The sequence below is a fragment of the Musca autumnalis genome, unplaced genomic scaffold, assembly GCF_047663935.1.
Source record: "Musca autumnalis isolate F117 unplaced genomic scaffold, ASM4766393v1 scaffold_3, whole genome shotgun sequence".
In the NCBI taxonomy this organism is placed as follows: domain Eukaryota; kingdom Metazoa; phylum Arthropoda; class Insecta; order Diptera; family Muscidae; genus Musca; species Musca autumnalis.
In genome coordinates this window covers 237,603,031-237,629,955 of record NW_027411866.1, presented here as the reverse complement: position 1 = coordinate 237,629,955, position 26,925 = coordinate 237,603,031, and the positions used below count along the sequence as shown (strand labels likewise).

Here is a 26,925-nt window from a genome sequence, read left to right as displayed (position 1 = left end):
CTTCGTAAGACCCTTTCCAAATGAAAGGGTGCTTCTAAGACCCTTTCCAAAGGAAAGGGTGCTTCGAAAGACTCTTTCCAAAGGAAAGGGTGCTTCGTAAGACTATTTCCAAAGGAAATGGTGCTTCGTAAGACTATTTCCCTAGGGAAAGGGTGCTTCGTAAGACCCTTTCCAAAAGAAAGGGTGCTTCGTAAGACCCTTTCCAAAAGAAAGGGTGCTTCGTAAGGCCCTTTCCAAAAGAAAGGGTGCTTCGTAAGACCCTTTCCAAAAGAAAGGGTGCTTCGTAAGACCCTTTCCAAAAGAAAGGGTGCTTCGTAAGACCCTTTCCAAAAGAAAGGGTGCTTCGTAAGACCCTTTCCAAAAGAAAGGGTGCTTCGTAAGACCCTTTCCAAAAGAAAGGGTGCTTCGTAAGACCCTTTCCAAAAGAAAGGGTGCTTCGTAAGACCCTTTCCAAAAGAAAGGGTGCCTTGTAAGATCATTTCCAAAGGAAAGGGTGCTTTGTAAGACCCTTTACAAAGGAAAGGGTGCTTTGTAAGACCCTTTACAAAGGAAAGGGTGCTTTGTAAGACCCTTTACAAAGGAAAGGGTGCTTCGTAAGACCTTCGTAAGACCCTTTCCAAAGGAAAGGGTCCTTCGTAAGACCCTTTCCAAAGGAAAGGGTCCTTCGTAAGACCCTTTCCAAAAGAAAGGATGCTTCGTAAGACCCTTTCCAAAAGAAAGGGTGCCTTGTAAGATCATTTCCAAAGGAAAGGGTGCCTCGTAAGACCCTTTCCAAAGGAAAGGGTGCTTCGTAAGACCCTTTACAAAAGAAAAGGTGCTTCTTAAGACCCTTTACAAAAGAAAGGGTGCTTCGTAAGACCCTTTACAAAAGAAAGGGTGCTTCGTAAGACCCTTTACGAAAGAAAGGGTGCTTCGTAAGACCCTTTACAAAAAAAGGGTGCTTCGTAAGACCCTTTACAAAAAAAGGGTGCTTCGTGAAATCCTTTCCAAAAGAAAGGATGCTTCGTAAGACCCTTTCCAAAGGAAAGAGTGCTTCGTAAGACCCATTCCAAAGGAAAGGTTGCTTCGTAAGACCATTTCCAAAAAAAGGGATGCTTCGTGAAATCCTTTCCAAAAGAAAGGGATGCTTCGTGAAATCCTTTCCAAAAGAAAAGGGTGCTTCGTAAGACCATCTCCAAAAGAAAGGGTGCTTCTTAAGACCCATTCCAAAGGAAAGAGTGCTTCGTAGGACCATTTCCAAAGGAAAGGGTGCTTCGTAAGACCCTTTCCAAAAGAAATGGTGCTTCGTCAGTCCCTTTCCAAAGGAAAGGGTGCTTCGTAAGACTATTTCCAAAGGAAAGGGTGCTTCGTAAGACCCTTTCCAAATGAAAGGGTGCTTCGTAAGACCCTTTCCAAAGGAAAGGGTGCTTCGTAAGACCCTTTCCAAAGGAAAGGGTGCTTCGAAAGACTCTTTCCAAAGGAAAGGGTGCTTCGTAAGACTATTTCCAAAGGAAAGGGTGCTTCGTAAGACTATTTCCAAAGGAAAGGGTGCTTCGTAAGACTATTTCCAAAGGAAAGGGTGCTTCGTAAGACTATTTCCAAAGGAAAGGGTGCTTCGTAAGACTATTTCCAAAGGAAAGGGTGCTTCGTAAGACTATTTCCAAAGGAAAGGGTGCTTCGTAAGACCCTTTCCAAATGAAAGGGTGCTTCGTAAGACCCTTTCCAAAGGAAAGGGTGCTTCGTAAGACCCTTTCCAAAGAGGAAAGGGTGCTTCGTAAGACCCTTTCCAAAGAGGAAAGGGTGCTTCGTAAGACCCTTTCCAAAGAGGAAAGGGTGCTTCGTAAGACCCTTTCCAAAGAGGAAAGGGTGCTTCGTAAGACCCTTTCCAAAGAGGAAAGGGTGCTTCGTAAGACCCTTTCCAAAGAGGAAAGGGTGCTTCGTAAGACCCTTTCCAAAGAGGAAAGGGTGCTTCGTAAGACCCTTTCCAAAGAGGAAAGGGTGCTTCGTAAGACCCTTTCCAAAGAGGAAAGGGTGCTTCGTAAGACCCTTTCCAAAGAGGAAAGGGTGCTTCGTAAGACCCTTTCCAAAGAGGAAAGGGTGCTTCGTAAGACCCTTTCCAAAGAGGAAAGGGTGCTTCGTAAGACCCTTTCCAAAGAGGAAAGGGTGCTTCGTAAGACCCTTTCCAAAGAGGAAAGGGTGCTTCGTAAGACCCTTTCCAAAGAGGAAAGGTTGCTTCGTAAGACGCTTTCCAAAGAGGAAAGGGTGCTTCGAAAGACTCTTTGCAAAGGAAAGGGTGCTTCGTAAGACTATTTCCAAAGGAAAGGGTGCTTCGTAAGACCCTTTCCAAAGGAAAGGGTGCTTCGTAAGACCCTTTCCAAAGGAAAGGGTGCTTCGTAAGACCCTTTCCAAAGGAAAGGGTGCTTCGTAAGACCCTTTCCAAAGAGGAAAGGGTGCTTCGTAAGACCCTTTCCAAAGAGGAAAGGGTGCTTCGTAAGACCCTTTCCAAAGAGGAAAGGGTGCTTCGTAAGACCCTTTCCAAAGAGGAAAGGGTGCTTCGTAAGACCCTTTCCAAAGAGGAAAGGGTGCTTCGTAAGACCCTTTCCAAAGAGGAAAGGGTGCTTCGTAAGACCCTTTCCAAAGAGGAAAGGGTGCTTCGTAAGACCCTTTCCAAAGAGGAAAGGGTGCTTCGTAAGACCCTTTCCAAAGAGGAAAGGGTGCTTCGTAAGACCCTTTCCAAAGAGGAAAGGGTGCTTCGTAAGACCCTTTCCAAAGAGGAAAGGGTGCTTCGTAAGACCCTTTCCAAAGAGGAAAGGGTGCTTCGTAAGACCCTTTCCAAAGAGGAAAGGGTGCTTCGTAAGACCCTTTCCAAAGAGGAAAGGGTGCTTCGTAAGACCCTTTCCAAAGAGGAAAGGGTGCTTCGTAAGACCCTTTCCAAAGAGGAAAGGTTGCTTCGTAAGACGCTTTCCAAAGAGGAAAGGGTGCTTCGTAAGACCCTTTCCAAAGAGGAAAGGGTGCTTCGTAAGACCCTTTCCAAAGAGGAAAGGGTGCTTCGTAAGACCCTTTCCAAAGAGGAAAGGGTGCTTCGTAAGACCCTTTCCAAAGAGGAAAGGGTGCTTCGTAAGACCCTTTCCAAAGAGGAAAGGGTGCTTCGTAAGACCCTTTCCAAAGAGGAAAGGGTGCTTCGTAAGACCCTTTCCAAAGAGGAAAGGGTGCTTCGTAAGACCCTTTCCAAAGAGGAAAGGGTGCTTCGTAAGACCCTTTCCAAAGAGGAAAGGGTGCTTCGTAAGACCCTTTCCAAAGGAAAGGGTGCTTCGTAAGACCCTTTTCAAAGGAAAGGGTGCTTCGTAAGACTATTTCCAAAGGAAAGTGTGCTTCGTAAGACTATTTCCAAAGGAAAGTGTGCTTCGTAAGACTATTTCCAAAGGAAAGTGTGCTTCGTAAGACTATTTCCAAAGGAAACAGTACTTCGTAAAGGAAGCAAAGGAAAGGGTGCTTCGTAAGACCCTTTCCAAATGAAAGGGTGCTTCGTAAGACCCTTTCCAAAGGAAAGGGGGCTTCGTAAGACCCTTTCCAAAGAAAAGTGTGCCTAGTAAGACCCTTTACAAAGGAAAGGGTGCTGTGTAAGACCCTTTCCAAAGAAAAGTGTGCTTCGTAAGACTCTTTCCAAAGGAAAGGGTGCTTCGTAAGACCCTTTCCAAAGGAAAGGGTGCTTCGTAAGACCCTTTCCAAAGAGGAAAGGGTGCTTCGTAAGACCCTTTCCAAAGAGGAAAGGGTGCTTCGTAAGACCCTTTCCAAAGAGGAAAGGGTGCTTCGTAAGACCCTTTCCAAAGAGGAAAGGGTGCTTCGTAAGACCCTTTCCAAAGAGGAAAGGGTGCTTCGTAAGACCCTTTCCAAAGAGGAAAGGGTGCTTCGTAAGACCCTTTCCAAAGAGGAAAGGGTGCTTCGTAAGACCCTTTCCAAAGAGGAAAGGGTGCTTCGTAAGACCCTTTCCAAAGGAAAGGGTGCTTCGTAAGACTATTTCCAAAGGAAAGTGTGCTTCGTAAGACTATTTTCAAAGAGGAAAGGGTGCTTCGTAAGACCCTTTCCAAAGGAAAGGGTGCTTCGTAAGACCCTTTTCAAAGGAAAGGGTGCTTCGTAAGACTATTTCCAAAGGAAAGTGTGCTTCGTAAGACTATTTCCAAAGGAAACAGTACTTCGTAAAGGAAGCAAAGGAAAGGGTGCTTCGTAAGACCCTTTCCAAATGAAAGGGTGCTTCGTAAGACCCTTTCCAAAGGAAAGGGGGCTTCGTAAGACCCTTTTCAAAGAAAAGTGTGCCTAGTTAGACCCTTTACAAAGGAAAGGGTGCTGTGTAAGACCCTTTCCAAAGAAAAGTGTGCTTCGTAAGACCCTTTCCAAAGGAAAGGGTGCTTCGTAAGACCCTTTCCAAAGGAAAGGGTGCTTCGTAAGACCCTTTCCAAAGGAAAAGGTGCTTCGTAAAACCCTTTCCAAAGAAAATGGTGCTTCGTAAGACCCTTTCCAAAGAAAAGGGTGCTTCGTAAGACCCTTTCCAAAGAAAAGGGTGCTTCGTAAGACTATTTCCAAAGGAAAGGGTGCTTCGTAAGACTATTTCCAAAGGAAAGGGTGCTTCGTAAGACTATTTCCAAAGGAAACAGTACTTCGTAAAGGAAGCAAAGGAAAGAGTGCTTCGTAATACCCTTTCCAAAGGAAAGGGTGCTTCGTAACACCTTTTCCAAAGGAGAGGGTGCTTCGTAAGACCTTTTTCAAAGGAAAGGGTGCTTCGTAAGACCTTTTCCAAAGGAAAGGGTGCTTCGTAAGACCTTTTCCAAAGGAAAGGGTGTTTCGTAAGACCTTTTCCAAAGGAAAGGGTGTTTCGTAAGACCTTTTCCAAAGGAAAGGGTGCTTCGTAAGACCTTTTCCAAAGGAAAGGGTGCTTCGTAAGACCTTTTCCAAAGGAAAGGGTGCTTCGTAAGACCTTTTCCAAAGGAAAGGGTGCTTCGTAAGACCTTTTCCAAAGGAAAGGGGGCTTTGTAAGACCACTGGAAACCTCAAATGTGTAATTACATCTAATTCGGACACCCTTTCCAAAGGAAAGGATGCTTCGTAAAGCCCTTTCCAAAGGAAAGGATGCTTCGTAAAACCCTTCCCAAAGGAAATGGTGCTTCGTATGATCCTTTCCAAAGGAAAGGGTGCTTCGTAAGACCTTTTCCAAAGGAAAGGGTGCTTCGTAAGACCTTTTCCAAAGGAAAGGGTGCTTCGTAAGACCTTTTCCAAAGGAAAGGGTGCTTCGTAAGACCTTTTCCAAAGGAAAGGGTGCTTTGTAAGACCACTGGAAACCTCAAATGTGTAATTACATCTAATTCGGACAAAAAATAAAGCTAAAATCCTCAAAACACTGAAAATCGTGAGGTACCGTTATGTGGGGGATATACAAAACATGGACCTATGTTGAACATTTTTGGGGGAGAAGTTTTTTGACCACTTAGAACCTTAAATGTAAAATTACCGCCAGTTAGATTAAAAATTGTAGTTGAAATCTTCAAAATACCGAAAATCCGGAGGTATCGTTATATGGGAGCTATAAAAAACCATGGACCTGTGTAGACAATTTTTAGTGGAGAAGTTTTTCTGACCACTGGAAACATTAAATAAAGAATTACCACTAGTTTGTTTAAAAATTATAGCTAAAATCCTCAAAATCGGGAGGTATTGTTATATGAGGGCTATACCAAAACATGGTCTTATTTTGAGAATTTTTGGTGGAGAAGTTTTGTGACCAATGGGAATGTCAAATTGCAGATATTACGGTCAACAAATGTAGCAAAATTCCTTATATCCGAAGGTATCGGCATGGACTTTTGTTGTGATTTTTGGTGGAGATGTTTTACGACCACTGGGAACCTCAAATGTCAAATTACAGCTAGTTCGGACAAAAAATGCAGCTAAAATTCTCAAAATATCTAAAATCCGGAGGTACCGTTATATGGACGGGGGCTATATCAAAACATGGATCCACAGACACTCGTTTTTATACCCTCCACCATAGGATGGGGGTATATTAAGTTTGTCACTACGTTTGTAACTACTCGAAATAATCATTGTAGACCCCACAAAGTATATATATTCTTGATCAGCGTGCAATTCTACATCGATATAGCCAGGTCCGTCCATCTGTCCGTCTGTGGAAATCACTCTAGCGTCCGAACGGATTGACGTAGGTTGATGAAAGTTTGGGAAAATATGTTATATTTACGTAGGACATTTGGTATTTAAAACAGGCTATGTAGCTCCACGCTTTCGTATAGCCCCCATACAAAATGACGCGTGACGCGTCGTCGTTTTAAGGAATTTTTAAGATATTTGGCCCATTTTACCACCGAATTGATTGTAATTTTGTACTTTGTGTCTCCAGAGGCCAAAAAATATTCCTACCAAAGTTGGGTTATATAGGTCCACGTTTTGGTATAGCCCCCATATAAGGCCCCATATAAAGTACGCGTCATTTTAATATATTTTGAATGTATTTGACCCATTTGACCAAAGAATCGGTTGTAACTTTGTATTTTGTGTTTCCAGAGGCTAAGAAACATTTCTACCATAAAATGTTTATATAGGTCCACGTGTTGATAAAGCCCCCATAATACAATATCTCCCGATTTTCGATATTTTGAACGTTTTAGCCTCATTATCATACCGAGATGGCTGAAATTTGGTATTTAGTCTTCTTTAGGCGTATAAAACTTTCCCCCAGAAATTTGTAGGAATAGGTCCACGCCATCATATAGCCCCCATAGAACGTTACCTTCCGAATTTCGGTATTTTGAAGGTTGTGGCCACATTAATCCACCGAAATGGCTGAAATTTGTGGTAGAGGGTATAAAAAGTTCGGCCCGACCGAACTTAACATTTTTCTTACTTGTTTGGTTTGGCGTCCAATAGCACTCAGCTGTAATGCCTCCAAGGCTGGTTGACTCATCCAATTGTTGAAAATTTACCTATTTTTCTCGAATTGAATAAATATACCATCTCTGTAAACAAATGTTCACTTATTTTGGTGAAAAATTTTGAAATTGGCATTGGAATTTGTTTGGTTAATTTTCTGTTTAGCCATAAATCACGGCATTTTAATGTCTGTAATTTGGAATTTCATTTCGTTTTGAAACAACAAACAGACATTTGGTTTATAAATCATGCGAATGTTATTTTTGTTTTTGCAAAAATGTATAAACAAATTACTTAATTTGTTGCATTTCTTATCTCTTCATTAAACAAACCACTCAGTTAATCGGAAAGAGTCTAGGCTAGTCATTCGAATTGCGTGACAATTTTGTAATTTGTTTTTACGTTAAACTGCTGATCATTTGCAAAACGCTGTTTAAAATGACAATAAATGCCCACATTGTCATGGGAATTATCTGTGATTTTGAAATGCGGTAATACACAGAATGTGAAATGTTGATGTGGTTTTTTACCCTTTCTTCCTTCTTCCACATGATTAAGTATTTAAAAGAAAAGTAAAATATCATTCGATATTTTTAAATTGTTCCAGCTTATCTAATCGTATTTGATATACATACATATAAACTTGTACGTATTTATTTGAAAAAAGTGGGCAAAATATATTTAAAATATTTGTACAGCTACTCAAGTAGCTCCCGCACTCACTTCACTTTGATAATCTGAAATATAATCCAATTGCTTTGATTATTAATTTTTTTGTTTTGTATTTTCCTTCATTTCAGATTTATATACTTACCGCCCTTCTGGTCCCTCTACGCGTGGTGGGCTGTGTTCTCTCGTTGGTCTCAGCCTGGATGTTTGCCTGCATTGGTTTATATGGCACCACAGTCGAGGAGATAAACAAACGTCCACTGTCTGGTTGGCGCAAGTAAGTGTTGTCGATTATTGACTTTTTGTTGGTTTGTTTGTTTAACTGTTTTTTTTTCTTTTCTCTTTATTTAGAAATGTCCAATCTTTGGTGGCCTCGGCTATGCGCATGCTTTATGCCGCCGGCTCCTTTCATTATGTTACATTCAAAGGTCAAAGGGCATCACCCAAGGAAGCTCCCATTTTGGTAGTGGCACCACATTCATCATATGTCGATTCAATTGTGGTGGTCACCGCTGGCCCACCAGCCATTGTGGCCAAGCGGGAAACTGCAGATATTCCATTGTTGGGCAGTAAGTATTGTTGTAGTTCCCCAATCAAAGTTTTTGGTGGAAATTTATCTAAGATAAAATATGTGTTTAATATAACCTGAAGAAGTTGACCAATCTAATGTCAGCCACTCCTTTCGGTAGTTATCGTCCCCACCGTCCATTATAGTTGGTCACCGTAGAATTTTTTAGAGATTTTAGACCATTGTGTCAGGACTTGCCCACAAAAAATGTATCTTCATAATCAAAAGCACTACCTTCCGTAAACGATACTCGAACAGCCCTCGTCATTCACACGGAGGCGGGTTCTACGAAAATGGATTGACGCTGAACCTCACTACATCAGCGTTCCGCCCAGCGGCTGCCACCTCAGTGTACACATGTTTGTATTTGCCTATACTGGAATTTTTTGGTCAATGCCGAGGATGTGCTCGGTTAAGACAGGGACTATGTTGCTGCATGCTGCAAGAACACAGACCCACTGAGTCGTTGTCGTCTTTAGAACTCGAGCCCCCCAGTACACCCAACAGCAACCGCATACGAAGCACTTATCACCGGTCTTTGCTGTTCCAATCCCTCAGAAATACATCATTTTGACAATTTAATTGCAATGGACTCCGAGGTGAGGTCGAAGAATAGTGAATTGTTTGAGTCCGAAGAATATTATGATTACGACTGGAGAACCAGCTCAACAACAACTCGCTTGAGCCTAGCTCAAAATTCCCACACATGGAATGTATGAAGGTAGCAGTTAGGGGTCGAACTGCCGAGGTTCCCTTCCTTAACGTATGCTGCCAATTAATAGCTGTACTCCAGGTTATAAGACCAACATTAGGTCGCTTTTGGAAGTAATAACGGACTGGTCTTAGGGGAATTTAATGCTCATCGTGATTTGTGGCATTCAGTCCTAGATAATGACCAGAGGGGTATAGCGGCTAAATGAACAGATGGATAGTTCTACGTTTTGCAAGGTCAATAGTATCATAGACATAACCACCGTGTCACCTGGCCACCCGAGTTTTCTCCGCCAGCAGACCGCCCAACTTTATCTCATATTTATACGCCTTTTTAACGGGTTCGTCATCGCTCATTCTTATGATATGGCCTAGCCAACGCAATCGTTGCATCTCAATACGTTTAACTATATTGATGTCGTTGTATAGCAGATACAGCTCGTGGTTCATGCGACGTCGGTATTCCCCATCAACGCAGATTGGTCCGTAGATCTTTCGAAGAATTTTTCTCTCAAACACACGAAGCACTGCCTTATCTGCATACATCAGCAGGGGTAGTACCAGTGTTTTGTAAAGCGTTATTTTTGTTTGATGTGATGTGGCTTTGTTTTTAAACTGCTTACTTAATCCAAAGTAGCATCTGTTGGCCAATACAATTCTTCTTTTTATTTCACAACTGATGTCGTTTGTTGTGTTTACGGCGGTGCCGAGGTAGACGAAGTCTTTTACTACCTCAAAATTATAGGAACCAACTTCCACAGTTGGTTCGACCTCAATGGACGCATTGCGCGTCGACACCATCAACTTGGTATTCTCACCGTTTACCGCCAGACCCACTTTAGCAGATCCTCCTTCGACCTTCATAAAGGTATCTGTTACTTCTTTTATGATGTCTATATCATCAGCATAAGCAAGTAACACGTGGCTATTGGTGTAGATTGTGCCACTTCTTTTGACGTTTGCCTCTCGAATAACCTTTTCCAGCAGAATGTTGAAGAGATCACACGAGAGGCTGTCTCCTTGCCTGAAACCTCTTTTGGTACCAAATTCTTCGGATAGGTTCTTTCCTATTTTAACTGAGGATCTCGTGTCAGTTAAAGTCATTTTGCAAAGACGGATGAGCTTTGCGGGGATACCAAATTCAGACATTGCTTGGAATACCTTTGAACGTAGCGGGCTGTCGAAGGCTGCTTTATAATCGACAAAAAGGTGGTAGGTGTCGATCTGCATCTCTTGGGTCTTCTCCAGGATTTGCCGCAGGGTAAATATCTGGTCAATGGTGGAATCGCCAGGTCTAAAGCCGCATTGGTATGGTCCAATTATTTCGTTGACCATGTGTTTTAGTCCTTCGCACAATATCCCTGTCACTATCTTGTAGGCGATAGGGAGAAGACTTATGCCCGTATAGTTGGAGCTTAAAGTTTTATCTCCTTTCTTATGGACGGGACACAGGATGCTCAGGTTCCAATCGTCGGGTACGCGTTTTTCCTGCCAGATAGAGCTAACTAGCTGATGAATACACCTTATTAGCGTGTCGCCTCCGGTTTTGAACAGCTCGGCTGGTAAGCCATCGGCTCCTGCTGACTTATTATTCTTCAGCCGGTTTATGGCTGTCTTTACCCCATCTAGGCTGGGCGGTATACATTCAATACCATCATCTGAGATTGGATCTGTGGTATCTTCGTCGTCTTCGCTGGATACCAACAGGTTTGAAAAATGCTCTTTCCATATCCAGAGCACACTATCTGTATCAGTTACCAAATTACCTTGCTGGTCTCTACAGGAGGAGGTGCCCGTACCAAAGCCTTCAGTTTGATGCTTCACTCTTTGGTAGAATTTTCGGACTTCATTCTGGCTCCTGTACATCTCGATTTATTCACACTCCCGCTTTTCCATCTCTCTCTTTTTCCTGCGGAAAAGACGTTTCTCCTCTCTCCTTTTCTCCCGATATCTCTCTCGTGCGCTACGCGTTGCATATACGTAGCCCTATATGCGGCATTTTTCTCTTCGGTAGCAGCACGACACTCCTGATCACACCATGGATTCCTTCCAAGGTGGAGTATGGATTTTGCGGCTGTTTGCATGGAGTGGGCAATACTTTGCCATTGCGCTGATATGTTATCGGGATGAGGAGTGTTTTGATTAAGCAATTGGGCTAGTTGAGTGGAATATGCTGTGGCTATCTGTTGTGATTGCAGCTTACCGATGTCAAACTTTCGTGTTGTGTCTGTTCGTACTTTGTTTGCTACGTTTAACCGGATGCGTACCTTTGCTGCAACTAGGTAATGGTTCGAGTCTATGTTTGCTCCTCGGAACGAGCGCACATCCAACACGCTCGATGAATGTCTTCCATCTATCACAACGTGATCAATTTGATTTCTTGTTTTCTGATCTGGAGACAGCCAGGTGCCCTTATGGATGTCAAGATGTTTAAATCTGGTGCTGCTAACTGACATGTTTTCTGCCGCGGCGAAGTCTAACATCCTCATGCCATTGTCAGATGTTTCATTGTGGAGACTGAATTTTCCGACTGTTGGGCCAAAGATATTTTCCTTTCCAATTTTGGCATTAAAATCGCCTAGAATAATTTTAATGGCATGGGCTGGACAACGGTCATATGTTTCTTCTAAGCGCTCATAAAATTTATCTTTGGTCTGTTCGTCCTTGTCTTCAGCGGGAGCATGAGCGCAAATAAAGCTAATGTTGAAGAATTTTGCTTTTATTCAAATTGTAGCAAGTCTTTCATTCACGGGTGTGAAGCTGGAGCCCAGGTGTTTTAACCTCCGGCTAACTACAAATCCACAACCAAACTCATGCTTTATGCCATGTCAGCTATAATAAGTTCGTCACCTTTAGGTGTTGTTGTGACGCCTTTCCCGTTCCATCGTATTTCCTGTATGGCAGTAAAGTACGTCTGCCAATGCGTAAACTGCACCTTCTCTATAAAGTGTGCGAACATTCCAGGTGCAGATTCGCAGATCATGGTCCTTAAAAAGTTTGCGGGGTCTTCAACTTTAGAGGGATTTGTTTTTCTTTTCTTTTGCTTTTTTCATAGTAGGCTGCTTTTTCTAGGGGAGGGTTACTAACTCGGCGCCCAAACCTAAGTTTTTTAACGTTCTTATGGGTGAACGAGCGGCACATGTTAGCTCACTACCTTTAACGGGTGTTAAAGGCAGCTCGTCAGGTGACACCACGGGGAGGTCAGTGTCCACTTGAGATGAGAGAGGGGCCAAGATAAGTCCTGGACTTTGCCATGTTAAAGCCGATCAGGACCGTTCCTTGGTATCTCTCATCCCCTACGTCACCCACGGACTGGTCTTAGGTGACTTTATTTCTCATCATGATTTGTTGCATTCAGTCCTAGATAATGACCAGAGGAGTATAGTATATAGTATAGTATATATAGAGTATAGCGAATGGTGTCATAGACATAACCACCGTGTCACCTGGTCTGACAAATGACGTAACCTGGCCACCCGAGTTGTTTTTGTAGCAGCATAGGTTTGATGCTGGGTTGACAGTCGCTGGCCGAAACGCTTTTGTTTTGGGTCAATCAGGTACAAAGAACCCGCTACGGTGGGATTGGGAATCCCTCTTCCTATAAATGTCTCCACCAGCAGACCGCCCAACTTCAATCTAGGAAAGCTAATTGACATATTTACAGTGAGTTGACCAATCACCGCTTCAGAGAACTGCCCAACCTTTCTGATGTTCGGGTAACAGAAAGGACGTTCCGGGATATATAGCCATTGTTGCAGCCGCTCGCTATATACCTGCTGGTCAAATACTCGAAGTCGTACCAAATGTTTTAGTCGAGTCGGCGGGACTAACAAATGACCATGATCAGCTTCTTCGAGCCAATCCTAGTGACCCAAGACTTAAGGACCTAACACTGAAAGTTATTAGGTTGGTCGGTGAACACAAGCGGAACGAGTGGCTAGTTCAAATGAAGAGTTGCAACATTGGATTCCGAATTAGTTAATTATGGGCAACCTGACCTGAAAGGATCTGACACCGGAAGATAATAAGTTGGTCGGTGAGCATAAGTGGAACAATTTGCTAGATCATCTGAAGACTTGCAACATTGGAGCCCGAATTAATCAATTAAGGGCAACGGTTAAGTAAATCTCGAACCGTGGAGAAAAGGAGGACAGTACCTCAGCCACGTTTGGCGATGTTATGTTGCCTGATTCAAACAGGTGCGCAAGTAATTTTAATCAACAAGTTGTCGAGCCGAAGAGATGAGTACTAGATCGCATTGAATCTTTTCCGAAAATGAACCACCACAATTTACAATGGACGACGTTGCGAATGTCATCAGGAACGCTAAATCGTCCAGAGCGTCAGGTCCTGACGAAATCTCCATTTTATGCTGAAAAAATTGAGTATCTCACCAAATTTCTCAACCTGGCCACTCACATCGTTACCGAAATCTGGAAAATGGAGTACTGAAGCCAGGCAGAGATGCTGCAAAGGTGAATAGTACACACCGATTTCGCTTTTGTTGCCCATAGAAAAAACCCTTAAGGTTTAAGTCCACCCCAGCGTCAGAAAGAGCTATACATTTGCCTATAATCAGCAAGGGTTCCATAAGCAGCACGGCACGATAACAGAGCTGCGCGCCATCTTCACACAAATTAATCGAGTTAGTTGAGTGTTCTACTAATCTGTGGGTATAGGAAGGTGTTGGTGGCGCTTGACTTATCAAAAATGCCAAAAAGCCTTTGCCTGGACGCCACTCGTACGTGGAATTCAGGAACTAGAAATTGAAACCCCATAGTTTGATACCTGGTGTTCCCCAAGGTGGGCCGATATCTCCGGCACTAGTTAGCCTCTACCTTTTCTGTATTTCATCCCAACCAGACGGCATTGGGATAGTAACGCATGCGGATGATTGTGCGATATTTTATCGATCTTACCCCATTTTTCCGTATGTGGAATTTTCAAAATATCCTACACTAAATCTACGCGAACAGAGTTGAATGTCATGGTCGATGCTACCAGAATTCAGACCACTAACTATTCCCCAGATTCGACACGAGTTGAGGTGTAGGAGAAAAGTCCCTATCCGGCATCACTTGGGTGCAGACAATGAAAACTGATGATGATGCGATAGGTTGAACATAAGTGCAACGCGATTGAATAGTATTCAAACCTGTAAAACCTCTTCATGTCATCTGTAGATCATCATTAATGAAGAGTAGGGCAAAACAATTGCATTCTCTCGTTATAGTACTTCGGTCCTCCTCGGAGTATCTCCGCATTTATCGCAGTTAAATAACGTCAGCTTTCACGACAAACTTAGACCTCGAACCTTCTTTTGCAACAACAACAGTATCAGTAGATGACTCAACCAGAAATAGCCGTGCGAAATGACAGTTCTGTTGGCGCTAGACTTATCACACATTATTTTAGGATATCGAACACACTACCCTCCGGCCAGGTTTGGGCTAAATGAACTCCACATTCTCTGAATTGGGGGCTTCTTCCAAACATAATTGCGGACCAAAACTATATTTAGAATCAAAGTTTAATTCCCTCGTTAGCCTAAAGGAATGTGCCCATAACCCGAACGAAGATATATTCGAGTATAACGAAGATATATTTTTACGGGCGCCTTCAACTCGTCTATAAAGATTTTCTTCAGCTCGCGTATAAAGTATAATTTCAGCTCGGGTGTAAATACCCCCGGTTCGTTTATAAAGACATCATCGCCTACAAGACAGCCTTTAGCTCGGTTCGGCTACAAAGACTGTCTTTGGCTAAATATAAGATGGCCTATATGACTTAAGTGAGCTATCCGCGTCCTGTTAATGGTTTGAATACATTATCCACGTTATCCAAATGGTTTATGAAATAATTATCCACCTTCTTAAAATAATCTCAACGTGTTATCCGCGCTCCCGTTTTCATCTATGACTTAAATGTCTTATACATGTTATCCATAAAATGAATATACTTTATCCACCTTATTTGAAATAGTTAAGTGCCTTATCCGAGTTTTCAAAGTGACTTTTCCACACTTATCCACCTTCAAATACTTTATCCGCATTATCCTTAACCCAAATTCTAACTATTCATTTTCTTTCCTTACTTTTAGAAATCATCAATTATGCCCAACCCATTTATGTGCAACGTGAAGATCCCAATTCGCGACAAAATACCATTAAAGAAATTGTCGATCGTGCTCGATCGGGTGAAGATTGGCCTCAAGTGGTGATTTTTGCCGAAGGCACATGTACCAATCGTAAGGCTTTGATTAAATTTAAGGGTGGTGCTTTTTATCCCGGTGTTCCCGTACAACCTGTATTGTTAAGATATCCCAATAAGTATGATACATTCACCTGGACATGGGATGGACCTGGAGTGTAAGTTTTTAGCAACAAATATTGGAGTATGAAAAAATTAAACTAAAAAATATTTCATTTTTAGATTAAAACTTCTTTGGATGACCATGGCAAATTTTTATAGCCGCTGTGAAATGGAATTTTTGCCAGTCTATCATCCATCCGAAGAAGAGAAAGCCGATCCCAATTTGTATGCCAAAAATGTGCGAGAAGTTATGGCCAAGTAAGAAGGGAAAAGTGAAATTAATTGAGAACAATTTTTAATACATTGCAATTTTTTTTGCAGAGCTTTGGGCATACCCACCTCTGAATACTCATTTGAAGATGTCATTGTCATGACCAGGGCCCGTGATCTGAAAATTCCATTATCTGGTGATATTGTAGAAATTGAAAGATGTTTAGATAAATTGAAGTGAGTTGACATGTTGGGATCCTAGATATTTTATATTAATCGTTTTTTTCTCTCTCTCTCTCTCTTCCACATTACAGCCTTATTAGTGCTACTCCCATAGTGGAATTAACCACAAAATTCTCAAGCATACCAAATCGTGATAAATTAGATTTCTTGACATTCTCAGAGCTATTAGAAGTTAATATTAAAAATCCCCACTTACATCGTTTGTTTTCAGTATTGGATTATGTAAGTTTTTTTGGATTTAAATACGGGATATGTTTCTTGGTGTCGACTTGAAACACGAAAAAAATCAACCTTGATATAACAAATAGAAGTTCTGGGGACTACAAGTTTTTTTGGATAATAAATTAAGGATCATAAAGATGTCGATTTAGAAACTCGAACAAATTAAAAGCATCCTCTATACATAATATAAGTTTTAGGGACTACAAGGACTATAAGCGTTTCAAATTTTATAAACAATCGAAGACGAGGCTATAAACTGCATTTTGGAGCCAAGTTTTAAAGCAGATTCACGAATATAATCTTCAATCATTGTTTTATTATCACTCAATCATTCCTTTAGATAGTTGGAAATTTTTAGAGCTTTGGGGCCATTAGATATAAGCAGGTATGGACATGACCACTAGAATTAACTTTTCAAAATTATCCTCGTACAACCCTTAAAGTTGTAAATTTTTAATTTTATGGGCAGGTTGGTTAAAGAGAAGTTAGACTGTACTTCAAGGAACATCTTGGACGGGACAGTAAAAATTTAAATAAATATAGTGGACTAAGTTGTTGTTGTAGGAGCATTGAAACCTTCGTAAAAGCATAGGTTTGATGCTGGGTTGGCAGCCGCTGGCCGAAACACTATGGGTTCGGGTCAATCCGGTACGAAAGAACCCGCTGCCTTGGGATTGCTAATAGTGGACTAAGTAGTTTTCGTGCATTTCCAAATCGATACCAAAAATCTGTCCCTTCATATTTTTGTTATTTTGTTGTTAAAATAATTCCTTTTTTTGCAGCGACATGCGGGCACAGTTAGTTTAAAGAATTTATTATTGTGTGCACATTTTTGCAAAATGAGTAATGCCGAAACCATTGAGTATTTAAAAGCTATTGCGAATGTAAGTTGTTGTAACTTTTTGTTGATAAGAATTCAAACTAATTTACGTTTTATTTTTTTTTACTTCACAGATTTACACAGAAGAACGTGGTCAAATAACACGACAAGAATTTGCTAAAATTTTGAAACATGCCAATCTAAGCAAATTAACAAAAGAGAAAATCGATGCTCTTTATGTAGCGATTGATGTAACAAATCGAGGAAAAATAACATTCGGTAAGTTTTGCTAATTATTTATTTATGAGTTTCAAAAGGAAAGTCCGACTGACTTCCGTATTGTCAGTTGCTTTGTATTCGTGCACGAAACTAGGGATTCGTAAATCGAGATAATCCTCCCTAACTTGCCTGGGGGGTTCAGGTATATGGACCAGATGGTGGTTTGAGTGGTCTTACCTATAGCATCCAAGCAAGTACTGCATCGTCAACATCCTGTTGTGTCGACGCACAGGAAGGATCTTGGCCTCCTCATGTAAATGGCCCACTGCAGACATGAGGTGACACCCTGTAGCTGTTCTCAGGGCAGCATTCTGGCAGATTAGTTAGCAAACCACGCTGGCGCCGCTTAGCTTACCCTAACCGACCTATCGCGTTGTATGTGGTTAAGAAGGTTTCTTTATCCGCACCCCAAGTGCTGTCGGCTAGGGACTTGAGGACCTTGTTCCTGTTTCTCAGCTTATCGCAGATAACTGTAGTATGCTGGGACGTCTTATACATGCTATCGAATGTGACCCCTAGAAATTTAGGGCAGTATGAGGTCGGAATAATTGCACCGTCGACCTGCACATTCATTGGGAGCTTCATTTGCGCCGTCCAAGTGGTGAACAGTGAGGCTGTTGACTTAGTGGTGGATATTTTCATATTCCTAGCGTAAAAAAAACTCTACAAGATCAATGAGATAGGCATTTATCCTGTCACAAACGTTACCGATGTTGGGACCTGACGCCATGAGTGTACAATCATCCGCGTACGTAATTAACTCAATGCCGTCGGGAGGGCGTGGAATTGCAAAGAGGTAGAGGTTAAACAGTTCCGGAGATCCCTGCTTCACTCTACGGGGTTTGGACTTCCTATCCCTGAATTCCACGTATGACTGGCGGCCACACAAATAGTTGATGACCCAGCGTTTCAGACAACCGGGGGGTAGTATTCTCGATATCCTCGAACAGCCTAGCATGGCTGACCGTATCAAACGCTTTGGTCAGATCCAATGCTACCATCACTGTTCTGTGACATGGTTTGTCCTGCTTGAGTCCTCGTCCAATATATGTGGAAATAGTGTGCAGTGCTGTTGTTGTACTATGTTGCTTACGGAATCCGTGTTGATGATCCGCAACTAGATAACACGTTCTGATGCTGGGGAGGAGTAATGCCTCGAGTATCTTTGATACTGGCGATAGAAGTGAAATCGGCCTGTATGACTTACCTCTACTGGCATCTTTGCCAGGTTTCAGCAGCGGGACCATCCTGCCTATCTTCCAGACATCGGGAACTATTAAGGTAGTTAGCGATAAGTTGAGGACCTTGCTTAAATACTCGATTCCTGGGTCATCCAGCTGTTTTAGCATCACCATAGAAATTCCGCCAGGTCCAAGCGCTTCGGATGACTTTGCGCCTCGGATAACATCTGCAACATCATCCATCGTAAATTGTGGCGGTTCTTCCTCGGCTGGAAGAGATCGCAAACGACGCAAAACACTTCTCTTCGCCCGGTCGCTATCGGGGTGATCGATAAATTAAACGATAAAACGGTTTTTTCGACCAGACCGAACTTTTTGTACCCACCGCTACCTCCATTCTGTTACGAAAGTACCAATGGCCACAATTTTAGACAGATAAGATTGTATGAACACTGGGAACCAGCGGGACCACCCTGCCCATCTTCCAGGCGTCGGGAACTATTAGGGTGGTTAGCGATAAGTTTAGGACCTTGCTTAAATACTCGACTCCTGGGTCATCCAGCTGTTTTAGCATCACCATAGAAATTCCGTCAGGTCCATGCGCTTTGGATGACTTGCGCTTTGATGTCTCGGAATTTCCTCTCTGCTACCCGAACATCAGAGGGATTGGGCGGGACGGGTTGCCATGTCACGTCATTCGCCAGACCGGGTGACACGAGTGAATTTTTAACAAATATTTTCCTTGAGTCGTAAAAATATCATGGTCGCGGCGGTGCAGAAGTGGAGGTGGGGGATTGGCTTTCCTATTGCACCAGTCTGTCCAATACAGACCTATCTCGCTTGAGCCTGTCTCTAATGACCCGAACATGAAATGTATGGGGGTAGCAGTCAGGTGTGGAACTGCCGAGATAGAGTTGCTGAACGTATACATCCCGCCGAGAAGTAGCTGTATCTCAGATTACGTGCCTATCATTAGCCCGCTTTTTGAAGGTCATAATCGTCTGGTCCTGGGGGACTTTAATGCGCATCATGAGATGTGGCATTCGGCCCTCGGAAACAACCAGAGAGGTACAGCCCTGGCTGAGCAGATTGACAGCTCTACGTTTTGCACGGTCAATGAGGACGCCCCTACCAGAATTAGAGGAGAGTGTCACAGTTCGCCAGACATAACCATCGTGTCACCTGGTCTGACAAATGACGTTACCTGGCAACCCGTCATTTCCCTTGGATCAGACCATCTCCCCATAATTGTCTCCATTAGCAGACCACCCGATTTCATTACCTCTGAACGCCGCACATTCGTCAATCATAAGAAAGCTGATTGGCCGGGTTTCAGAGAGTTCACCAATCACCGCTTCAGAGAACTGCCCAATCCTTCTGATGTTCGGGTAGCGGAAAGGACGTTCCGAGACATCATCACTGTTGCAGCCGCTCGCCATATCCCTGCTGGTCGAATAAGACCTAACTTCCCAGCAGAGGCGACGGGATTAGCAAATGAGCGTGATGAGCTTCGCCGAACCAACCCCAATGCCCACAGAGTCAGGGAGCTGACACTGGAAGTCAACAGGCTGGTCGGCGAGCATAAGCGGAACAAGTGGTTAAATCATCTGAAGAGTTGCAACATTGGAGCCGGTATAGGTGAATTGTGGGCAACCGTTAAGTCACTCTCGAACCATGGAAGAAGGGAAGATAGGACCTCAGTCTCGTTTGGCGATGTTACGTTGACTGAACCGAAGAGGTGCGCAAGTTATTTCAATCGATAGTTTGTCGAGCACCCCGAGAATGACAGGGCGAAGAAAAGAGTATTACGTCGCATCAGATCTCTTCCTGTCGAGGAGGAACCACCACAGTTTACATTGTTCCCGAAGTCTGGAAAATCGGCAGGGTGGTCCCACTACGGAAGCCTGGCAAGGATGCCAGCAAAAGTGAATCGTACAGGCCGATTTCGCTTTTGTCGGCCTTAGTCCTCCCCAGTATAAGAAATAGATATCAACTTGCCGATCATCAGCATGGATTCCGTAAGCAGCACATCACGACAACTGCGCTACACGCCATTACCACACATATTTGTCCAGGACTCAACCAGAGACGGCCGTGCGATAGAACAGTGATGGTGGCGCTTGACTTTTCAAAAGCCTTTGATACAGTCAGGCACCCCACCCTGTTTGAGGACATTGAGCAGACAACCCTCCGGCCAAGCTTGAAACGTTGGATATACAATTATATGTGTGGACGCCGGTCCTACGTGGAATTCAGGAACAAGAAGTCCAAACTCCGTAGAGTGAAACAGGGAGTTCCCCAAGGTGGGGTGATACCTCTGGAACTGTTTAACCTCTACCTCTCCTGTATTCCGCCCCCTCCAGAGGGCATCGAGATCGTAAAGCACGATTACACGATCCTGGCGTCGGGTATCTATCCTGATGACATCTGTGAGAGACTGAACAACTATTTAACCGATCTTACCACCTTTTTCCATTCGAGGAATATGCAGATTTCCGCCACAACAGCCACTCTGTTCACCACATGGACAGCGTAGTTTGGAAGAGAATTGAATGTCGTGGTCGACGGTAGCAGAATTCCGACCACAAACTGCCCCAAAATTTTAGCGCGCACGCCACAGCTATCTGCGACAAACTGAAAGTAGGGACAAGGTCCTCAAGTCCCTAGCCGGCAGCACTTGGGGTGCAGATAAAGAAACCTTGTTGACCACATATAACGCGATAGGTCGGTCTGTGGTAAGCTATGCGGCGCCAGTCTGGTCCCCGAGATTATGTGATACGAATTGGAAAAAAATTCAAACTTGCCAGAATGCCGCCCTGAGAACAGCAAAAGGGTGCCTCCTCAAATCGTCAGTGGACCATCTACATAAGGAGGCAAAGATTCTTCCAGTAAAGCAACACAATGAGATGCTTTCGGTGCAGTACCTGCTTGGATGTTACCGTGTGAGCCATCCCAATCACCATCTTGTGGGTAGGCCCGACACATACAGGCAGATCAGAAAGGATATCCATGCTCTAGGGGGAGAGGTCCAACGATACAGGAGATAACCCCTAGATCAACAAGCGTATCAAGCAGGTTTAAATAGTATTCACACGGATGCAGTTGCCAAGGCCTTAAGCAATTGTAGTGTGATCCCCATCTATTGCAGCTAAGGAGCGTCAGCTGCCACGACAAACTATAGTAGTTTTGGCTCAACTACGCTCAGGATATTGCAGTCGCCTAAATTCTTATTGGGCGGAAATCGACCGCGCCGTGCAAGACATCTGCCCAGTATGTGGCATGGGCCCGCACGACACAAAATACCTTTTCAACTGCCCAGCCAAACCTACTCATCTAACTCCAGTGGATCTGTGGATATATCCCATCGAAGCAGCCACTTTCCTGGAACTGGAGATAGACCCAGAGTAAGATTGAACAGAAGAACGAACATACAAACATAATAACAAACACTGTTACAACAACGACAACATTGGACGCCTTGTTTTGGTTGATTTTTGGACTGATATGTGTGGATATGTCGTGCAGCGCTGCTGCTTAGAAATGCCATGCTGATGATCGGTAACTGGATAGCTATTTGTGACGCTGGAGAGAAGTAAAGCATCAAGAATCTTTGACACAATTTTTTGGTGGCTTCTCTGTCATAGAAAGAGATCTTATGCGACATGGAACTCTGGGGGCTGTGTTCACGCAGCATCCGGTAACATAGTCCCTGTCGCAGTTCATCACATGAACGAGATGTACCCACTTCTGACATCAATAGCATCTCACCGAAGTTTGTGGATGCGGATGTGACAAACCGAGTACATTCAAATCGGTCCTGGGTTTTCCAGACTAAAATAATGCGTTCCCAATATAGAAAAAAAAATACAAATACGGATCGTTGATGTAGTGTTTTCCGGGTCAATTCCCCGTCGCTTTCGGATTGTTCATGTGACATTTCGCTGCATTACTTATTGTGTCACCGTGGTACAGCGGTTGCAAATAACCTTAGCGTAATACTGGGTTACATTTCCAGAGTATTTCAGCCATGAAAAACTTCTCTACAAGTTGTGAATGTATGTGTGAATATCTTCTTTTTTCAGTCATACTAGGGAGGTTACACAGCTTTCGGCAAAGCTAATTTGTTTTTTAATTGTTAAAATTTAGTTTAAAATTTAACTATGTGCTTCCATTTTTCTTCTATTTTCAGATGACTTTGATAGATACGCTCGTGACAAATCCGAATTCAAATCTTTGTATAAAAAGCATGATCACATTCGGAGGAAATTGGCAAGCAAAAAATAATTTGCAACCAACCAACAACCCAACCAATCAGCAAAACAAAGGAAATACTTTAAATTTGCAATGCTGGTACACCGCAAAACCTTCGTTAGGTTTTAGTATTTCTTTGTAACAACAAAAACAAAAAAAAAGAAACCATAAATTATAAGAAAATTCATAAATAACATAAAAATGACGAAAACACAAAACATAAACAAATCAAATAAAAGAAAATAATGCTCTTCAATACAGGAAAACAATTTGTTAAAATTTTTTGTTTGTTTAAAATTTTAATGTATTAAATATAATTGCAATTTTTTGATAATCTAAATGTAATTATTTATTATTAACATTTATTATGAAAAAAAAATAATGGCATTGAAGGGTATTACTTTTTAATTCAATTGTTTTGATGTTATTCTCATCCTGTTGCATACTTTTTGGCGCTTTATTAAATTTTAAATTTTTGCTACTCGATAACAATTCACATTAAAATAAAATATTTATAACGTATGTAGATTATAATGTGTTAAATGAAAAAAAAAAAGAAAGAAAACGAAACAATAATAAGAAAACTCATTTTGACTTGATTATGGAAGATAAAACGAATTTGAGTTTTTCTTCTTCTTTTGTGATTTATGATGATGCCCCTTATTTAAACTAAAGAAAATAAAAAACAAGAGATTTATATTAATTTCTAGATATTAAATTATTTAAGAAACCCCAACTAAATATAATCTCAATCCAAATGCTTTATAGTGAAAACACAAAAAAAAAATGAAAATACAAAAAACTCATGGCTTGCTTAATAAAGTCGGTCTTCTTCAGTCATTCATTTAGAATGAAACCTGAAATATGTATGTCTTACTTTTTTGCCTTGATATTAAAAATGAATGAATTATTTTGTTTTGTTTTATACAATCTTTACACACAAAAGAAAATGTTTTGCTAGACTTCTATTTCTAAATCAATTGTTCCTATCTCTGTATCTACCTACTTTGTCAATGAAAACCCTATCTTTCTACCTTCATACATAACATTTCTTCAAATTATTTGAATTCATACACACACACTTTATTTAGAATTGTTTCTTCACTTTCTTGTACTTAAGTTAATGACTCCAAAACAATCTACCAGAAGTCTATTCCTTCCTTAGGATTATTAAGTAGCCACTTTTTGTCTTGGCATTACATTTTTTTAGAGAAACAGCATTGCATAGCATCGCCACTATGTCGTCTTTACAATTACACACACACACACTCATATATGTTTATTTTTAAGAAATCCTAGATTTAAATAATTTGATGAAATATATATGTACCGAGAACACATTCTAATGTAATATTTAGAAAGTTAATTTGCTGTTTTTTATTGCAATACTAAATGCAGGTAATTATTATTGATTTTTAATATATTCTTAACCCCAGTCCTATGGTATCTTTTGATGAAATTCCAGAATGAAGGTACGAAACTATTTCGAGGAAGATGGTAATATTTCTATACTTAAAATAAATACCTAGGACTTATTGTCATCTTTAAAACGCCAGTATAAGTTCAACGAATATTTCAAGAAAAACAACGAACAGGATTTAGGTATGTTGGAATCGACAAATTGGTAGCAATTCAGAAACTGAAAAGCGGTAATTCAGTTGGATGGTTCAGTTGATGGTATTTCAGCAAAATACTTAAAATGTGATCCATAATAGTTTTTCAAACTTACTTACTTACTTGGCCCATTACAGAACATTTGTTCCATAGACCGAACTAAGAAAAGATCTCCATTCCTCTCTGTTTTTCGCTTGACTTTTTGGAATACCGCGCCTTTCCATTTCTTCATCCACTTGTTTTGCTTAGGCCTGCCGATTCTGCGTGCACCGCCATGTGGCATGTATTCATACGCCTTTTTAGCGGGTTCATCATCGCTCATTCTCATGATATGGCCTAGCCAACGCAATCGTTGCATCTCGATACGTTTAACTATATTCATGTTTCGTTTTTCAAACTATTAATGCCAATATTCAGACGATTGTGGATAAAATATGCTAGACCATAATGGAAGGAATCAATTATTATAAAAATACTCAAAAGGCGATACAAAGAATACAGCAATTCTGATGCCAAATGTTAGTATTCAGCAACATTGCTAGCCACCCTACACCATGTACAATAGTTGTCCAGAGTGCGACCAAAATGTTTTTGTTATGATAAAAATCTATATTTTCTAAACGGATGAAATTAGAGTTATGCAATTCGGAGGAGATGTTTATCAAATGAAGATCTTTTTATACCCTCAGCCTTTAGGCTAAGGAGGGTATATACACTTTGATACGATGAAAATGTGCCTCATCGAAATAATGGTTTTAGACCCCAAGTATGTTTGGACGAAATGTGTTTCAAACAATTTGGAGTCGATCTAGCCATGTCCGTCCGTCTGTCTGCCTGTCCTGCTGGCTGGAGCCCACGATAACTCTCGAACGGATGAACCGATTCAGTTCAAGTTTTGGCTTTCGTAATATTTTGCCCAAACTTAGTTTAAGTTCGAAGATGAGCTACATCGGTTCACTCCTTCCGGTACCTCCCCCACATAAGTTCGAAAATGTTCGGAAAGTTTGTGCGCACGATAACTCTTCAAGGGAGTTACCGATTTGATCCATACTTTGTCTAGCGTAAACTTTCTATTAGAGTAATATGAGGTTCCAATATGGTCTCAATAGGTTTACTCCTTCGAGTAACTCCCACACAAAATTTCGGAAAAGTTCAGTTTAGGGCCACCTCGTGAATCGCTTTGATTTTTGTGTTAGCAACTTGTATTCACTGCCCTCCATACGACGGTACAAATTTAATCAGGGGCAAGTCCATACTTCCTGAGAAAATAGCATGAAAGTTGCAAAAAAACACCTATGACAACGTGTGAGGTGGATGGAGCGCAAGATAACTCTCGAACGGATCTGCCGATTCGGTCCAAAATATATAGTAATATTTTGTCCAAACATAGTTTAAGTTTTAAAGATAAGCCATATCGTTCCACTCCTTCAGGTACCTCCCCCATAAAAGTTCAAAAATGTTCGGAAAAATTGTTCGTACGGTAACTCTTGAAGGGAGTGGCCGAATTGATCTATACTTTACACATCCTAAAATATCTACCAGATATAGATCAGGTTCAAATATGGACTATATTTGTCCACTCCATCCGGTACCTCACACACAAAATTTCGGATAAGTTCACTTTAAGACCTGATCTCGAATCACTTTGATTTTTGTTGAAGCAACTTGCATTCGCTGCCTCAATTACGATGGTAAAAGTTTTTTTAGGGGCAAGTCCATACTTCTTGAGCAAACAGCCCGAAGAGTGTAAAAACCCCCTATGGCACCATATGTTGTGGATAGATATCCACTTCCATAGCGGTCAATGTCGAACCATTCCTTTTAGTATCTCCTCCGCAAAACTTTTGATATTTAATTCTAATCAACATTTTTGTCGGTTCAAATGCTTTAAATTTTTAAACCTCCCTAAATACATACGTATTTTGGGGAAAAAATTGTTTCAATATACACAGGCTGAGGGTATATCTCTGTCGGCAAAGCCGACTGATACTTTTTTACTTGTTAATTTTTTGGGTCGATCTTGCATTGCCACTAAACTTAAGTTGAGTTGTCAGTTGTCTGCGCGACTGAGATGAAATGTTGTACCACTAATGTCAACTCAACTGGGTTGTCGATAAACATGTTATCGATCAGTGTTTTTCCAAACTTGTGACCTCTATTCGCCAAAAAAAAAAAAACTATTTTGGATAACTCTTTTGTGTATTCTGGACAATATATTAATATTATGGCTGAGTTTTCGAGCAAATTTGGCCATTGAATCTTCGGATCGTCAAGTTTTATTTGCTGTCCCAAAAAATGATAAGTTCGGTGGAATTATTTTTTGATGATGAAGAAAATGTACAGGACATTGCATCTATTAGAAGAAATTTGAGGGACAAGTCGAATCCATTGGAATTGCCATCTGCACTGTAAGTTGATGTTCATGTGGATAGATCTGTATAATCAGTAAATTATTTCAGGTTTAAGGCGTATTTTCGATTGCCAAAGCATGCCGTAGTTTACATTGTGGAAACGTTAAAGGACGACTTCAAAGTAAGTTACAGATCAACAGCAATACCCCCACTTTTAAAAGTGGGACGGAAGTTTCCAAAAGTCCCATGACAATGATTTCAACAACTGCATGGCTCAATCTACATTGTCGAGCGTATTGAAGGAAGTTGATAGAGGACAAATTACGCCAAAATTGGATCGTTTCGAAGTTGACGGAGGAGGAAAAAAGACAAAATAAAAACCATTTTTATTCAAAAACGAAATTCCCTGGTGTAGTTGGCTGGAACACATGTTCGTCATTTGTACTTAAACTGAACCTACTGGATTTGTCACCAAATTCATTTGCAAAAGATTTGCTGATGTCTGCTCCAAAGGCGATAAATTCACTTCCTGTGATGGACCACCACCAGTGTCGTTGAAGTTTCTTTTATTTTGAG

At 41.6% G+C, this 26,925-nt stretch overlaps 1 protein-coding gene across 6 annotated transcripts in view; it reads left to right on the top strand.

Moving 5' to 3' along the window:
* LPCAT (lysophosphatidylcholine acyltransferase) overlaps positions 1-23,750 on the top strand; it is an 87,431-nt gene extending 63,681 nt beyond the window's left edge. For 5 of the 6 annotated variants that reach the window (XM_073977315.1, XM_073977318.1, XM_073977320.1 and 2 more), the window contains 9 exons: positions 7,719-7,864; positions 7,939-8,156; positions 14,967-15,234; positions 15,299-15,436; positions 15,500-15,625; positions 15,703-15,853; positions 16,636-16,737; positions 16,808-16,952; positions 22,323-23,750. In XM_073977315.1, coding sequence (XP_073833416.1) covers positions 7,719-7,864; positions 7,939-8,156; positions 14,967-15,234; positions 15,299-15,436; positions 15,500-15,625; positions 15,703-15,853; positions 16,636-16,737; positions 16,808-16,952; positions 22,323-22,417 — 1,389 coding nt within the window. In that variant the 3' untranslated portion in view covers positions 22,418-23,750. Of the gene's footprint in view, positions 1-7,718; positions 7,865-7,938; positions 8,157-14,966; positions 15,235-15,298; positions 15,437-15,499; positions 15,626-15,702; positions 15,854-16,635; positions 16,738-16,807; positions 17,231-20,940; positions 22,236-22,322 lie in introns of those variants that run through there. The other variant, XR_012411779.1, reaches the window with a different exon arrangement.
* Positions 23,751-26,925: the final 3,175 nt, after the last annotated feature.